This window comes from Lactuca sativa, chromosome 8, assembly GCF_002870075.4.
Source record: "Lactuca sativa cultivar Salinas chromosome 8, Lsat_Salinas_v11, whole genome shotgun sequence".
In the NCBI taxonomy this organism is placed as follows: domain Eukaryota; kingdom Viridiplantae; phylum Streptophyta; class Magnoliopsida; order Asterales; family Asteraceae; genus Lactuca; species Lactuca sativa.
Window position 1 is genome coordinate 308,923,589 of NC_056630.2, and position 17,743 is coordinate 308,941,331.

At 32.6% G+C, this 17,743-nt stretch overlaps 2 protein-coding genes and 1 long non-coding RNA gene across 4 annotated transcripts; 2 read left to right on the forward strand and 1 right to left on the reverse strand.

Moving 5' to 3' along the window:
• The first annotated feature begins 8,885 nt into the window (after nt 1-8,885).
• Nucleotides 8,886-10,607, forward strand: LOC111884207 (serine/arginine-rich splicing factor RSZ21). 2 transcript variants are annotated; one of them, XM_023880524.3, is made up of 6 exons: nt 8,886-9,002; nt 9,081-9,179; nt 9,305-9,393; nt 9,523-9,727; nt 9,785-9,916; nt 9,996-10,607. In XM_023880524.3, the coding sequence occupies exons 2-6, from the start codon at nt 9,091-9,093 to the stop codon at nt 10,000-10,002; spliced, it is 522 nt and encodes a 173-aa protein (XP_023736292.1). In that variant the 5' UTR covers nt 8,886-9,002; nt 9,081-9,090; the 3' UTR covers nt 10,003-10,607. The 2 variants fall into 2 exon arrangements, with proteins under 2 accessions (XP_023736292.1, XP_023736293.1); XM_023880525.3 differs by having other exon boundaries at nt 9,794-9,916.
• On the reverse strand, nt 10,391-16,201 carry LOC111884208 (uncharacterized). Its single transcript, XR_006186132.2, has 2 exons — nt 14,392-16,201; nt 10,391-11,385 (listed from the first exon to the last, which is right to left on the reverse strand). It is a non-coding gene; the product is annotated as an uncharacterized LOC111884208 (long non-coding RNA).
• LOC111884206 (WAT1-related protein At3g28050) lies at nt 11,937-14,275 on the forward strand. Its single transcript, XM_023880522.3, has 7 exons — nt 11,937-12,228; nt 12,314-12,379; nt 12,480-12,593; nt 13,150-13,381; nt 13,474-13,632; nt 13,721-13,872; nt 13,953-14,275. The coding sequence occupies exons 1-7, from the start codon at nt 12,044-12,046 to the stop codon at nt 14,104-14,106; spliced, it is 1,062 nt and encodes a 353-aa protein (XP_023736290.1). The 5' UTR covers nt 11,937-12,043; the 3' UTR covers nt 14,107-14,275.
• Nucleotides 16,202-17,743: the final 1,542 nt, after the last annotated feature.

A 17,743-nucleotide genomic window follows, 5' to 3' on the forward strand; every position in this document is an offset into this window, starting at 1 on the left:
TCAATTAAATGAGTGTTTCATATTTCCTTTTTTTTCGAATCAGTAAATTCTTTCCAAAAATTTAATTAAATAACCAAGTATCATAAAACCAAATTACTTAGGGAAACTTCTTGACTTTAGTTAGAATTTTATAAATGTAGAGACTAAGATGATTTTTGTAATCATGTAATGTTAAAACATAGTGTCATATTTAACATATTTCCCTTTAGAAATTCCTTTTTTTTAAGAAAAAGTATATTTTTGGCAAATAGTTATTTGAGAAAACATGTCATACCAAAAATTACATGTAACACATCAAAAAAATATTATCTTCATTAAGCAACAAACACATATAATTATATAAATGACAACAATAAATAGTTTTCTTTTGAAAAATACTATATTTCAAACAACACAACATATAGAAAAATATGATTTTTTGTTAAGCTATTTACAATAAAAGGAAAATAGGTTCAAAACACATATCATTTACTAAGTAACAAATAGTAAAATTTGACAACAAATATAAGAACTAATCCGTCTTGGTGCAGCTCCTAGTCCTGATCGATTGGCTACCGGGTGTTCACTCAAACTAAAAAGAAAAAAAATGGAATATAGAATCTGGATCCTCATCTCCTTCCCGCTTTAGTTTCACTCTTATCTCGATTGCTAACCGGTGTGGGAGATGAAGCCAAGTCCTTTCTCTTCAAGGATCTAACTGCCACTCTTTCTAGTTTCATTCAACTGTCACTAACCCATATGCTTAAAACATCGACCTACTTTTGCTTTTGGATAACAAGAAGGTGAGCTTCTCTACTTTGATCCTCGCACCGCTATCGCCGTTTCTAGGACCGACCGGCGCCTCACCTACATAGGTACCTACCCAGTGTCGGTTTCATTGATTTGCAATTATGTGATCGTAAACAGAAAAAATATATATGTTACAATGGATAAAAGCCATGTCTGTCTATACAACTTCCATATATATTCATATTTTTCTCTAGGCTAAACATAAATATGCATTTGAAGAGTTCTTTAATCATAATTAAATAGAAAACTTTACTTTTAACTAATAGCAACATAACAACAATTTTTTATTCTTGAACCAAACAACTAACTAGAATTTCTTTATTTTATTTTAACTTTTGATAGTTGTTTGGATTAACAGCATCCTTTTGTGACAAAATCTTTTTATTCAATGAATATTACGATTTCAGCCCTTGACAACAGCTTGCAATTTTTTCCGTAAAGCTTGTAGAGTATTCAGTGACGCTCAATTTTCCCTTCTTCAAATTCTGGAACTCATTGTTGATTTCCAGAAGATCCTGCTCAGAGCAGTATTGCATTTCCAGTTGCACCACGAACTCTTCCCAAGACATCTTGCTAGCTTCCCCCTTGGGCATCGAACCAGCCAGTAACTTCCACCAGCTCAGTACTCCAAATTTTAACAAAGGAATTGCAATAGCGGTCTTTTGTCTGTTGCTACACTCGCAACTTTCAAACATTGTCTCCATCTCGGAGATCCAGTCCATGACTTGCACCGGTGTCGGGCTCCCAGAAAGACATGGTAGTTTGGATGCCATGAAATCTTTATACTTGCACCCACGCACATCATTTCCTCTATCCTGGTTATTCTGTCTAATAATCGGTGGGTCGTCTTAACCAATGATCCCACTAAAGTTTCCTCCTTCAGACTGCCCTCCATTTACTTCGGGCTCTTCGACGTGAATTGATAGTTCTTCGCATTTCTGCCTAAGCAGACGTCTAGTTTCCTCCATCTGACGATCCAGCATCGTCTGAATCATCAATTGACTCCGACCATTGTTATTGGCTCAGGTGCTGCTGCTGCAATAGCTACTTGCTCTATTACAGGTATTTGATTCCTGTTTTCGTCCACGTTTCCAACTCCAATCCTTGTTCTCACCATTTTTTATCTATACACCGAATAAGGTGAAAATTAGATCCTCATTCATGATAGATATTCAAATCATCCTTACGTTTACATGCTAGTTCTAATACCGTAGACATACGCTCAGAATCCTAAACACATAAGGTTTCCAGATCCGGTCGGCAACAGACCATAGATCCGAACAAATAATATCATATATGGAAAACATATAACATTTAGCATACAAAAGCATTTTAGGAAACTTTCCTAAAATATACTAGTGCTCGTGTCTTAAAATATGGTAGACACTCATCTCACAATCATCGCTTAGCATTCTAAGTTTAAGTCTAGAAATCCTACAAATTCCTAGTTCGCTTAAACTAATGCTCTGATACCAACTGTGACATCCCCATTTTCACGGCTAGAAAAGACCGATTTGTTTATGCTTTGTTTTATAAAATCAGAGTAATCATTTGATTAAAAAAGTTGCGGAATTTGTTCCCAAAACAAAATACGATAAAATTTATCAAAACGTTTCTCAAGAGAATGTATTTTCATTAAATAATAAAACCTCGGGATGTCATGTTCCGATACAGACCAAAAGCCTAAACAATATAAAATAGACCTTACAACAGTTATTTATAACTACTGATCTATAATCCAAAATCTCTCGTCAAGTCCACCAACTTATACCCTTGTGCGATTACCTGTAATGCAAAGAAAACTGAGTGGGTCAGGCTTGGGAGCCTGGTGAGCATATAGGGTTTTCAACCCACAATAATACATTTATTATATTCAATTATCAAACAATCAACCCAAATACCCATCCCCATATATCCTTTATTTTCTCAAAGGTTTACCCTAAGAATCCACTATCATTCATTCATTCATTCCTAAGGATTTACCTAAGGAACTGACACAAAGTCCATTGCTGCCAAAGTTTATCTATCAGGCACTACATCACATAGTCACTAGGGTTCATACAATTGGCACTATGTCTCATAGTCACCAAGGTTTACACAATAGGCACTACGTCTCATAGTCACCTAGGTTTACACAACAGGCACGAAGTCACATCGTCACCAAGGTTTATCAAATAGGCACGAAGTCACATCGTCACCAAGGTTTATCAAATAGACACGAAGTCATATCGTCACCAAGGCTTACTCAATAGGCACTACGTCTCATAGTCGCCACTATTTCATTTACTCATGTTCTACCCAACATATTTGTAGATATAAGATACATATACAGTTTAAATCATTTAACACCCGTATAGAAACATCAATACCAAACCCATCTCAAATAGACAAATAATATATAAAACACATAGAATGTATTGCATAGCTAATACTTTATATTTATGTGTTAGAAGAAAGTAACTATACACTCACACATATAAACAACAATATATATACACATAGCACATATTTTATAAAATACTTCATATCTATGTGTAAGATGAAAGTGACTATACACTCACTTGATCAGAAGATGATAGGATAGCACTACAGCTTGTAGAAGTAGTATTCTTCAGTAGATCTGGAAGATCTTCACAAAAATTGGCTTCTCGCGGGCAGAGCTTCGGCTTGGGAATTTCACTTCTCGGGATCTTCGGGGCTTCGGGACTTGCTTCGGGTCTTGAGAATGATACCGGGGCTTCGGGGTATTTCTGGCACACAAAACGATGCAAAACGGGGGAGAGAGGAGAGAATTTGGCAAAAGAAGTCGGCTGCCCTCGCATGCCTTTTATAGAGGCTGAAGCCTCGTATTACGTTAGGCGTAATGCTTAGCTACGCGAGGCGTAGTGCCAAAAACGTCACTGCTTACGTATGTGAGACATTTAAGTCTGAGGCGGTTCATGCACCGGGGTACGCTGGGCGTACTTCGGATAAGATCAATGACTCCTTCGGATATACATCCGAATTAAAGATTAAATATATATTTTTATTATTTAATAAACTTCAAAAATTCATATCTTCCTCATACGAACTCCGTTTTCGACGTTCTTTATATCCATGCGTAGGTGAGACTACGCTCTACAACTTTTGTTTAGACTCCGTCAGCTAATTTCGAATTTATCTTTATTAATATTTTTAGTAGGCCGGGACAGGAAAACTCCGTTATAAATTCATAACTTCTTCATCCGACGTCCGTTTTCGTCTTTCTTTTTACCGTTGCACTACTATCAACAAGATCTTCGATTCTCGTTTAGATTGTTTCGGATAAAAACCGCTCGATCTCAAATCAAGTATTCGGGCTGCATACCGCTAAGTCGAAACTTAGAAAAATCATATCTTCCTCATACGAAGTCAGATTTGGATGTTCTTTTTATGCACGCTCATGGTTTAACGAAATCTACGACTTTCGTTTAGATCGCTAAGGCTAAATATCCCTCTAACATAAATTCACTTTTTACGTCATTTAGCATCGTGTCGGTTCTGTCGCGAAACTTCGACATGTCATAACTTCTTCGTTATAACTCGGATTTCGGCGTTCTTTATATGCACGGAAACCTTGTGACATATACTATAACTTAGTTAAGATTATTCATTCTAAATAATCTTTCATCAAAATTCATTTTTGATGCTTATCGTCTCTAAATTGACTAGCTCTAATCTACGGGCGTTACACTAACTTTGAGTGGGTTGGAGAAAGAAGATGAACATATAATTAAATCTCTGATTCCATCTGAGATCATAGGATGCATATGTTGGTAAAGACGAATTTTTCAAATGGAGGAAACACAAAGACAATCATGGGATGGTCAAAAAGCTTACCGGTAATGATGATGACTTATTGATATGAAAATCCTGATAGAAAAGGAAATTTTTTTAAAGCAAGAGTAGAATTAGGATTTTGTTCATCAAATTTGAAAAATAAACACAGTGGTATGTGATTAGCATAGAGGAAGGAAGCTTCAATAACTCGGTGTCACAACCGACAAAAATTAGATTAAGATGTGAACACCTTTATTAGGTCATAGTGGGCCTAAAACTCCATCTCATCATTTTTAGGGCTAAAACACTCTTAATGGACCAAACCCTTCTTATTGGGCCCTAGTGGGCCAATAAGCCCTCAACTTAGTTCTTTAGGCCATAAGATATTCTTATTGGGCATTTTGGGCCGAGAACATATACTAAGACTTCTTTAGTTGGGCTGAAAACTAATATTGTTGGGCCCTTTGAAACCAAAACCCATTTCTTAAACTTTGATGGGCCAAAAAACACTTTTGGGCCATACCAAAAATCGGACCTGATCTTTTGGGCCAACCTTGGGCCAAATGCCTCTCCAAACTAGGTTAGCCCATTATATAAAAAAAAGGATTATCCTAATACTTGACACCTCATTAAAATATGTTGTGTATCTATGCAAAAATCCCCCATATATCTAGGTTCAAGATATTAAACTTTCATGTAATAACCACTAAACTAATCCTTCCTATTCCCCACCTTAAACTCTCGGCTACAACACATCACACACACTCACAAAAATCAATTTCCAATTTACTCTCCAAACACTCTCAAATCCTCCTATTCTCCCTCAAAATTTTCAAGATCATCTTCAAGGGAGAAGCCATCTTGAAGAATCTTTCTTCAAAACTCACAAACTAGGTAAGATCTTTATGAAACTCAAAGTGTTTGTTTCATGTTTGTTCTTAAGATCACTCCATTTACCCACCATTTTCATGTGTATGACTCTTAGAAACTCCATCCAATTTCGAGTGATCTTCAAAACTACACCAAGCTAGGTCCAACAACTCCTTTCTTCTCCATTTACCAATTGAAATCTTCAAGGTGAGTTCATACCCCCTTGTTTTCAGTTTTATAATGTTTTTGGGGGAGGATACAAGTGCTTTTGTGTTAGATCTATGTATATGTGCATGTTTATCTGTTTAACTATTAGATCTTTACTTGAACATGAAGTTTATCACTTGGATCTTCATAAAAACCTTGAGAAAAGTATGTGTTATCACATATAATACATGTAAACTTGTAGATCTGGGATTTATACACTTAAACTAGCAAAAACAAGTGTGGTGAACAAACTTGGATAACCTAAACTCAAAAATCAGCCCTTGACAGAAAAGTTTTGGTCCAATTTCGAACTGTTTTGACCCCCTTAATGGTAATATTTTTCGAAACTGTTTTATATGCAAAAAGTTCAGGTTATTACCTTTAAAATGACTACTCTCATGTTTTCATACGATTTTTCTACAATTTTTGGCGAATTTTACAAAATTGCCTATCATATTTGAAATAATCTCAGACCAGCCTGTGAAGATGAGCAATTTCACACTTGTTTGAGGCCATTAAAAATTATGAGAAAAATTGTGAACAAAGTAGAAAAAATTTCCAAACTTCTAGAGTTTACGGATCCAAATTTCGACTTAACTGAAAATTTGTGGCTTATTATGCCAAAAACGTCATTTTTACAAAAAATGGCTTTTTATCTCATTTTGACAAATAATTGGACTAAAATAAACAAAACAATAATAAACGGGTTAAAAACGATATTCATATCCTTATTGGTCTTGGAAATAATATATGTGTTTAGTGGGCCTTAGTGTCCTTTTACATGTTTAGTGGGCCTTAGTTGTCCTTTTACATGTATATTGGGCCCACAATATACATTCATATTCCTTTTGAGCTTGGAAATAATAGACACGTATAGTGGGTCTTAGTGGTCCACTTACATGTTTATTAGGCCTGGGAATGAGTTTTTATATGTTTTTCTTCTTTTTCCGTGTAAACTTTGATTTAAGGATCTAGTGAGACGTTTCATTTGGCACCAGAGTCTCCCGTAGAGAGAGTGTGACTTTGTGTATAGATCTATACGGGGGTGACACCCCACACCTAAGTTGTTCGCTACAGTTAGACTAAGCCAGTCTAGGGTGACAAACCTTACCTTGTTTTGTCGGTGTCCCAAAGATGTCAAGACATGTGAAATTGTCATTATTTAGTATGGTTATGACGGCTCACTTAGAGGGATTAACGTTATGAGATTTACGGGAAACCATTCTATGTTCTTTTTGAATAAAACGGGAAACCATTCTATGTTCTTTTTGGATAAAACGGGAAACCTTCTTTTTGATAAAACGGTAATCTATACGCACCGGTACTCAACCACGGGGGTTGAGATTTCAGCGTTATCTATCGCAGACAACATCGGGTTGTCTGGAAATCATTCTCTTTCTATTCTCACAAACACTAACACACATACATTAATATAAGATCAAACACAAATATTTCAAACCATTTCTTTTTAGAAAATATCGGATTTCTGAAAGCACTATGAAAACTATTCTAAACAAGTACAAAAACCATTTTTATACAAAACTGCTTATGAACTCACCAACTTTTTAGTTGATGCTTTTCAAAACGTCTTGTATCCTCAGGAATCTAGTAGCAGGTAATTAGCTCGACTTGGAGATCAAGTGGTGCGACTTCAAGAAAATTAATTTTCTTTTATTACTTTGTGTAACTGATGAACAAGATTAATATGTAAACTATGTAAGTGTGTATTTCCAATGTATGATATTTGGTTGCTATGTTTCATTTATATTCAATTGTTATGATACTGTACACGAAGTCCTTCGCCCCCAGACGTTTCCGTCGTCCAGGTTCGAGGGTGTGACACTCGAGATGGAGGATTACGACACTTCCGTGTGTGTGTCGATGAGAAAAAAAGAAGGTAGGCGTGCTAACGAGAAAGAAGTGACTGAATTAGGGCACTTCTGTCTTATTTATTTTATTTTTGGTGATTTTAATTGTTTTTATTAGGTTTCGTAATTTTAAACATTTTATTTTTGATAAGTTTTAATTGTCTTTATTAGGTTTCCTAATTTTAAACCTAAGATACGTTTTATAAAATTGATGGACAAAAAATAATAGGTTTGAACAAATAATGATGTCAGCAAAATGATTAAATTGTGCAAAATCTAAGAATGAAATCCAATCAATAGGCCTAATTGTTGAAGATAATGCAATCATGTTTCTCTTTTAATATATATAAATATAAGTTTATTTTTCTGTTGTCATATGTCATCTTATTAGGTATTCTAATTAATATAATGTCACATGTCAACTTATTAATTCTCTATTTCAAAATTTTTAAATTTCTCACTCTAATTATATTAAATTATTAAAATTTAAATAAATATTAAAATAAAATTAATACATATTATAATGTCACATCTTTATTTAAATCAACAATTATAATGTTATATAATTAAAAAAAATATCTCTTAATTAATAATTTATTTAAAATAATGAATTAATAAGTGTGAGTTTTTATTATGAAATTTTAATTAATTTTATAATCGTAATTCCCACGGATTATAAACAATTGTTTTATACAGGACAATTCTTGGCCATTTACTTCATTTCAAAAAACCCAATAGCTCATTTCGCAACCCATTTTCTAATTTCGTACATCCTACAAAACTAATGATTATTCTTGTAAAATTAATTTTTATCGAAAATTTGAAAAAACTTGAAAGAATTAGCTAGATTTTTTTTTCTTATTTATTGTTAAATTGAACTTTATTCTAATAAACTGTATTTTCAAGTTGTGACAATGTCTTAATTTGAGAATTAAAAAAAAATCATTGGATGAAAACTTTGATATAATAAAATTGAAAATGTTGTTTCAAATTCAATTTTAAGGCCAGAGATGTCTAAAAGAAACTTAAAGTAAGGTCAGTTTTTTACTTATATATTTAAATATATATTTTATATTATTTTATAGTTATCATTTAATTTATCAGTTATTTATTATCAAACATCTTTTAATTGAGTTATCAACTACCAAAATTTGATTTTCAATAAGTCCACAATATCCTAAGCAACCCGTAATAATAATTGAAGTTACAAGAAAAATAAGCAGACTTTGTCCATCATCAAGGCCCGTTTAGAAAGTACATGTCTAATGGGTAATAAGCCCAGACCAACAAAGGCCCATTGTCTAAAGCCCAAATGCGTTCGAGTATATATTCAAATAAATCATGTCTTTTTGCTTTACTTCCTTGTTTTCGCTCTCTTGAATTCGTGTTCATTCTGATTAGGGTTTTCGTTCATCACGATCGTCTTTCAATTCATTGATTGAATCGCAAGGGCGTAAAATCTCGACGGAGGTGAGCGATATGCACTTTGTATTTGATGTTTGATTCGTAGCAATAAGCTTTCTCAAATTCTAGGGCTTTTTGATATAGATAAAGGACAATGTCTCGTGTCTACGTTGGCAATTTGGATCCGCGAGTTTCTGAGCGAGAACTTGAAGATGAATTTCGCGTCTATGGCGTTCTAAGGAAGTGAGTTGTACATTAATTCGTAGTTTTAAGTGTTTCATCTGCTATTATCAACTTCTGTTTTGAGTGTTTTCCATCTATAATGACGCGCCTCTCGCCCTCTCCTTATCTGTTTGACATTGATGCAGCGTGTGGGTTGCTAGGAGACCACCTGGTTACGCGTTCGTGGAGTTTGATGATCGCAGGGATGCTCTAGATGCTATTCGGGCACTTGATGGTATGTTCAAACTTCAAAGCATTCATGGAAAATCAAAATCCTATATGATCATGACCTTCTTTAATGGTTCTTGTTCCAACTAGTAGTTCGCTAATCATCATCATGATCATTATGTCTTTCATTCAACAGGGAAGAATGAGTGGCGTGTGGAGCTATCCCACAATTCGAAAGGAGGAGGTGGTGGTGGGCGTGGTGGAGGTGAGGATTTGAAATGTTATGAGTGCGGTGAGCCTGGTCATTTTGCAAGAGAATGTCGCCTGAGAGTTGGGGGTCGAGGTGGAAGGCGTCGTAGCCCTAGTCCAAGGCGACGTAGGAGTCCAAGCTATGGAAGGAGGTTAGTTGTTTTATTATATATCATGATTTTTAGCAGATAATTTAATTTTTTTTATAGGAGTTATAGTCCTCGTGGAAGAAGATCTCCGCCACCTCGTTATAGCATATCACCTCGCAGAGGTCGTAGCTACAGCAGATCACCACCTCCTTATCGCCGTTCAAGGCGTGATGATTCACCATATGGAAATGGGTATTTTTTTTTTCTAAATAAGTAAATATACAGACAGAAATGTATTTGTTTGTAAGCTGACATGAAGTTCTGTTTTCAGAGTGTAAAGGCTGATATGGTGCAAAAGGGTGATGTTTTTTGATGTGTTCAGCTTCTTCTTCAAACTTAGAGGTCTCTTTCATACTTTTAGTATTTACTCTTAATGACTTTCTAATGCTTTTGTGATGAGTATAATATCATATGTTTGTGATTGGTTGCTAAACAATTTATTGTATATCTTCTTTTCATTGTGCTGTGAGAGGTTTGGTTATCAGCTCAGCCTTCGCTCTCTACTCTCTGCATCTTAGACTACTCTTCTCTGCACATCATCATCATCATCATCATCATCATCATCATGTTGGTGGCTTCTTGTGTTTTTTGAAAATGAAGAGTTTCTATTCAACCACAATCACTATGCCAAATGGGAGTTGATGTTATGTGTTTTTTGATCGAAGCACATTGTTTTTAAGTGGATGAATCAAAGCTATAAGTGAAGATATCACCTTCAATGCAAACCGAACATAAATCTGGACAGAGGCAATGCAAGATAACTTATCATATTCTAAAATTTACCATTATCAAATGTAATAATAGAATGGTCAGGTTCGATACATAAAAATAAATTCTTGATTCGACAAAATTTACAAAAAATAATCAACAGCAAATTACTAAACGCTATCTTTAAAATTTACAAAATAGTGTAAGAGATTTCTTGACTTCAATGGTTTAGAGCGTACACAAATGTATCATAGAAAAATACTACCCCCTACGCAAAAGAAAAAAAAAATCATTTTTTGTAATCAATTTATTCCATTGTAATGTTTCATTCCATCTCCATCACCAATTTTGGGATTGAAACTCTGGATAAGGTTGGATTTATTAAAAAAAGAATGCCACGTGAGTAAAGTGTCCTTGTTCTATTGGATTAAAAGTTTGTAACGCGTTTTTAATTATTTTTTTTACTTCAAATTGAAAATAAAAACCTCATTTTTTTTTAAAACAATTTTCTACAGACCAAAATTGTGCAAGAATAGAATAGTGTATAAAAAGATTGTGCATAACAAAACTTGTAATTTACCAGAGTTATACCTATAAATAATTATTATACTGTTGTTTTATTTGTAATTCTTTAATTTCAATTATTTCTTTTGAACAAACAAAGTTATCAAACCTAGCAAGGCATTAGAAATGGAAATATATAAACAAAAAAACGGAGAAACAATTTGGTCAGAAAATTAGTAAAATACTAAAAGTCACAACTTTTCAAAGGGTATATTGGGAATGGATTTGTTATGTCATTGCCAACCTAATACGAATCTAATAATCAAACAGTCATTCTCCTGGGGTATAGGGCCGATTCCATGGGCGATTCTTGTTCTAGATCAATCCTGCTATAACAACTTGTACATCATGCAATGTAACCTGTACAATCTTCATCCAACGGCTTCACTCTAATTTGACACGCCAAACGTTGAAAATTTGGTCATTTCCTCACAACAAAACAAGATTCTAATAATTAAACACTCACTTTCTTGGATAACCCCTTCTCCAAAACATAGTACATCCCGCAATATAACTTGTACATTTATATAATAAATTCAGTAGGGTCAAGATACTCTTTTTTTTATCAAATTACATAACTGTCATCACTTATCAAAAAAAAAAAAAAAACTCAATCTATTGAGGGACTCTAATTAATCAATAATTTGATAAAACACTCAATTTCTATGAACTATCTTATATATACGTGATAATCTAATTTAAACAAAAACCTAGGAATTATCACTGAATCATAAACTAATCAAATAAGTCAGTCACCCATGATGTACTTATATATTAAAAAAAAAAAAAAAACAATACCAATAAATCATGTGATGTTTAAGATAACTAAGTGGTCCCCCTAGTAACAAAGTAACAAATCTTGATCTTGCTAAATTCTTATAATAAAAAAATATAAATTGTATCATTCAATGTGGTCCTGGTAATAACAAATTCATCAGATTTGATCTCTAATTGGTTTCAAGTTGATACTAAAATTACTATTGACTACTACATTTCGTATAAAATATAAACATTCAAGTTCTTTAGACTTGAAGATCTTTGAGAGAGATGAAGATGAAGATGAAAGGCACATTGCCATTTCTGGCTATGGTGATTGGTCAAATTGCACAGGTGGGGTTGACTTTAGCTGGGAAGAAAGCTATAGAAACCGGGATGCATAACTTTTCTTATGTTTTCTACTCCAACTTTTTCGCATCACTTATTCTTCTTCCTACTTCTTTTCTCATTCATAGGTACCTACTACTTCTTCTTCTTCTTTTTATTTAAATCTTGAAAGAAATTTAGATTATAAATTCTTTTTTAATTTTTGTTTTGCAGATCATCGAATCGCCCTCCTCTAACTTTATCAGTTGCCGGTGGTTTTCTTGTTGTTGGCATACTAGGGTACCTAAGATTTATGATTTCGTATATAAAAAAAGTTATTTAATTTATGATTTTATAATAAGTTTTTTTTTTATTATTTAAAAAAAATATATATTTTCAGGTTCTTGGTACAGGTGGTTGGATATGCTGGACTTACATATGCTTCCGCTACAGTTGCCACGGCAATTCTTAACCTCATACCAGGCTTTACTTTTATACTCGCCATCATATTTGGGTAATCAACAATCTTTATTTCACATTATTTAAAAAAAGTTACTATATAATTAAACAGGACATAACATACAACATACAAGTTTATACTGTATTTGACATGCATTGGACTGATACCGAGACTGATGTCAACAGAACTGTAAACTTTTTGCCACACCCATAAAGATGTAACAAGGTGAGACAGAGACTCACTCTCGATCTCGATCTCTCGTTTGTGCAAAAGACGTAAATGCCCTCAATCCTCATCATTGAAAACATCCCTAGAAAGTTTGTCTTGTCCCACGCAACAAATGCAGCCTTCGGCTGCATTTGTTATACATGACTGGACAGGACTAGACAAGCTTTCTACGGATGTTTTCAATGATGAGAATGAGGGCATTTACGTCTTTTGTACAGACGAGAGATTGAGATCGAGAGTGAGTCTCTGTCTCGTCTTGTTACATCTTTTTGGGTGTGGCAAAAAATTTGCAGTTCTAGTCCTGTTGACATCAGTCTCGGTTCCAGTCCAATGCATGTCAAACACAGTAGTACAAAGGTAATTGACTTTGTGACTCTTTCAGGGTAGAAAGACTAGACCATGGAGGGGTAACCAAGTGGGCGAAAATCATTGGAACCCTAGTTTCAATTTTAGGGGCTATAATCGTAACTTTTTACACGGGCCCCGCAATTATAACCTCTCATTTAACTTTAGTCGCTCCACAACATCTCCTTGGTCAATCATCAGAGTTCATCCTTGGTGGAGTGTTAATGCTAATCGACTGTGTCTTAGCTGCTTTATTCATTATTGCACAGGTAGATTAGGTTATTAAAACTAGATTACTACCAACACAAGGGTAATTCAGTAATTTCACAGGCTGTGTTACTCACGATAAAAACATTTACAGGCGGTCATCCTCAAGAGATACTCAGCCGTCCTGATTTTGATGTTGGCTTATTGTTCGATTATAACCGTCCTTTCGCTTTTAGCTTCATTGATTTTGGAACACGATTTGAGTGCATTTAGTTTACAGTCTAAAACTAGGTTTCTTGCGATTTTGTATGCGGTAAGTTGAGAAAAAGAAAAAGTATGAAATTAGTCAAATGACTAAACTACCCCTGTGTGATGGATGAAAATGATAATGTATAATGTAGGGTTGCTTTGGGGCTGGTTTTCAACTCACAATTGGAGCATGGTGTGTGAAGATGAAAGGGCCACTTTTTGTTGCTATGTTTCATCCATTAGGGATTGTGATTGCAGCTATTATGGGTGTTATATTTTTAGGAGATTCTCTCTATCTTGGAAGGTAATTAATTAATTAATTAATTAATTAATTAATTAATTAATGAGATGTTGTTGACAGTTTGTGTTTAAAATATTTGGCAGTTTACTTGGATCAGGAGTGATTGTGATTGGATTTTATGGTGTAATGTGGGGAAAAGGTAAAGAAGATAGAATTGTTGAAGGGAATATGATTGAGAGCTCAAAAACTCCTCTTTTGCAAGATGACATTCATGATGATAATGTCATGCTACCATGAACATGATGATAGTTTATGAAAAGACTTGAAGTTTTAGTCTATTGTAAGACTTTTTGTTGTATGATATGATGTTTTATTGTTATTGATTAACATTTATAAGATATATAGTTAACTTTTGTATCTTCCTCATGTCATGAAATTTATAAAACAAAAGTTAGCAATTTGTAAATACCATGTAACAAGTTTTTCCACATTCTATTTTAGTGATTATAAAGTCTCAAAATGCATAATAAAAATAAAATTTCAAGGCCTGTATAACTCAAATAAGTGCATGCTATATCTTACCTTTTGGTGAATCAGTTAGTTGCATTCCACTAAACAATAAGAACATGAATGAGCTGGCTGTAGCTAGGAGCTGACTTCTACTAGTTATCATTTCCTTAGAGCAAGAATTATAAAGATACATAAGCAAAAGCACACAAAAAGTCAACATGTTGACTTCCAGCAAAATATCAAACATATTTACTTTTTTTTTTTTTAATTCATTGTGTAATGGTCAAAAGTCAAACCACATAAGTATGTCAAAACTAAAGGATAGAATAGATGTTTCTTTCGACGCCTCTGAGAAGGAAGAGTCAATTGCCTCCTACACTTTACAACTAAAAAAAATCCACATGTCAAATTGTGTCATTGTATTTCTAGACATTTTTTTACGATTATAAATAATTTGAAGTCATTTCACCACATTATCTCATCAAATCTTAAGTCAAACTCATATTGTAGAATGTGAAAAATCTCTACAACAGCTATAATGTGTATAATTAGATGTGCTAAAATGCATATATTTCTTTATATAACATTGACCCAAATCAAGACACTCAATTATTTGTAATCTTGGAATATTTCCCAAAAAGGATGTGGATTAATTTCCTAAATAAGAAGGCACTAAGTTTGTCAAGTTTTAACTTTCCCTCCTCTACCCATTAAACAAAACTTGAAGAACAATATTGGATTCATGTTATGGTGATATGGTTTATGTGGAATCTTAAGAATGTAATTGCAGTATTCAAGTATCAATGAATAAGTTAGACAACAAGAAGCAAGGTGGAGGATGACCTCTTCAAGTTCTTACATTACAAGATGCAACTGAGCATGCGCACAAATGGTCAACTCTTTTGACTTGTTGACAATTTCACATTATTGTTTTGAAAATTTCCTATTTTTCATATAATATTCTGCATAATTGAAATTCACAAGATATTCGACGCTTCCCACCCAAGAAGAGTTGGTTGTCCCCTATCTTTTGAAGCTAAAAAAAGTTCAACTTTAAGGATCATAAATTCCATTACATGGTGTTTTGTATTTCACATTTTACACGATAATATTCTTTAGGGTTATCACTTATCATTATATCTTATCATCATCCTTATTGTCTATCAGCATTACAGATAAATTCTTGAAAAACCTTTATATTTTATACAAGGATTAATCAAGAATTGAAGTAAAATGATGACAACACACCATGTTAGTTTTTTCTGGTATGCTAGACTTAAAAGGCAATGGGAACTGGGAAGCACGACCAAAGTTAAGCCCTTTTTGAGAAGTTTATTAGGAAATAGATGTTTAGGATTCATTTGTTTAATCATAATAGTCAAAGGCTATGAATATTATAGTATTGTTCATTACTATGCATCACTTAACCAACGCAAATGCATCAAATCTTGTACAGTACAAGTATACCAGCAATTAGCACAACTATACCAACTCATCGCTCGTATTGGCAAATAATCGAACACCTGGTGTGCAATTTGTTTTTCTACTCATACGATTACTACGATTCATTTCATACCAATCCTTTTCCTTTAACATATCGATAATCATATGATCGTAATCTTTTCTACCATCATCGTTCGCTACAATTCATCATGAGCGTAGTAGCAAAAGAAATTGGATTTGAGTAAAAGAAAAACACACAATTTAACTTTGAAATTATACCTAAATGTTAAAGAGAAAGATACAAATACCATCTGTAGAAATCCATTTGCAGAATTCTCTGTTTAATGTTGTAGCATTTAGCCGTTGGCTTCATCGCCCATTTCTGTTCGCTTTCTTTGTCCTCTTTTCTGGCCTTAAGAACATTTGTGTGCCACACAGAAATATTAGTAAATTGATTATATTTCAAAAAGGAGTAATTATATTATTTTAATTCAATTTTAATTCTATATAAATATGAATATTATGAGACTTAAATATGTATCACAAAAACTAATTCACCTTTATAAAAAAATTGATAGTATATATGTTTATTTATAATATATAAAAGTTTATTTTGTTGTTTTCATTCAAATTTTCAAACATCATTTTGTGGTTATTTTAACATTAAAAATAAGTTTATTAATAAAATTCATATCAACTTATTATTATATTTATTATAATTATTATATTAAAATATTATGTGAAATTTAATAAAATAGAAAACTTATAAAATGACATGTAAAAAAAATTAATTCATGATATTTGACAAATTGAATGACTCTGTGACACGTGACAAAAAAAAACATTCATTTATTAAAGGATTATTTGTTTAAATTTAAAAAATAAAAAACATTTACATTATAATAATATATTATTCTTTTATTTTTTTATAAATTCAAAGTTTTCATATATTTTGACATTTTTATTTAACTTTTTTTAAATTAACTCATATAAAACATGGGTCTCACAACTAATAATATGTTATAATATATAATTTGATATAACAAGTTATTACCATACAAAAGACGGACAATTTCAATTTAATTGTTTAAATAAATGGTTTTGGCAATTATTATCATTGTACAAAACAAATAAATCTAAAAAGTAAGAACAAGTCAAAAATCATTCAACGTTCTTTCAAATCTGTAAAACCCCATAAATTGATTGATGAGATATAGTTTTTATAATGCATTAATATTTTTCCGTTTTGATACTTTCATGTGTAGCCAGTAAAATAACGAGAACTAAATAGGAAAGAAAAAATTTATCGTCTTTGTTTAACTTGTCGACATGGTATTTAAATAAAATTAAAAGTACATAAATAAATTTATAAAGAATTACATTAAAAATATAAATATGGATGGGTAAATTGTTTAATTTATTTTATGAATGACGTATAACAGTAGACACAAGGTAGATTTAGATTTTGGTGGGGTCATTTTAAACAAGAGCCACCAAAGACCTATAAAATCATATCATAGCTTTAACACACCATTACCTACTATAACTATTGGACCCTATTCAATATAGTATAATAGTAAACACCTTTTTGTGTTGATTTTATTAAAGATATATTTATATATTTAAAAGTTTCGATTACTTAATATTAAAGGTTCGATTTGAAAGTATACTCTATGAAACGATAAGTGGCCAAAAGTATATTTTTATGTGTAATCTGACCATGTTGTTATGACCCATAAATCAATGAAATGATAAGTGGCCAAAAACCATCTTGACCCATAAATCAAAGGGATAAAATAAGTTGTTACCGCATGGAACATACTTTTTCTTTGTTTTTAATAAATATATATGATTTTTATTGTTCATGAAACTTACATTATTTTTTGTTACATTTACGATGAAGATTACAATTTTGGAGAGTTTATATGTTAAAAGATTCATCTTGTCTATATGGTTTTTAGAATATCAAATTTACTTCTTC

Excerpts from the sequence above, each read along its gene's own strand:
- LOC111884207 (XM_023880524.3), top strand. The coding sequence starts at position 9,091 with ATGTCTCGTGTCTACGTTGGCAATTTGGATCCGCGAGTTTCTGAGCGA. Across the intron at positions 9,180-9,304 it reads GTCTATGGCGTTCTAAGGAA|CGTGTGGGTTGCTAGGAGAC; the intron begins GTGAGTTGTACA and ends ACATTGATGCAG. Across the intron at positions 9,394-9,522 it reads TGCTATTCGGGCACTTGATG|GGAAGAATGAGTGGCGTGTG; the intron begins GTATGTTCAAAC and ends TTCATTCAACAG.
- LOC111884206 (XM_023880522.3), top strand. The coding sequence starts at position 12,044 with ATGAAGATGAAGATGAAAGGCACATTGCCATTTCTGGCTATGGTGATT. Across the intron at positions 12,380-12,479 it reads CTTGTTGTTGGCATACTAGG|GTTCTTGGTACAGGTGGTTG; the intron begins GTACCTAAGATT and ends ATATATTTTCAG. Across the intron at positions 13,873-13,952 it reads GATTCTCTCTATCTTGGAAG|TTTACTTGGATCAGGAGTGA; the intron begins GTAATTAATTAA and ends AATATTTGGCAG.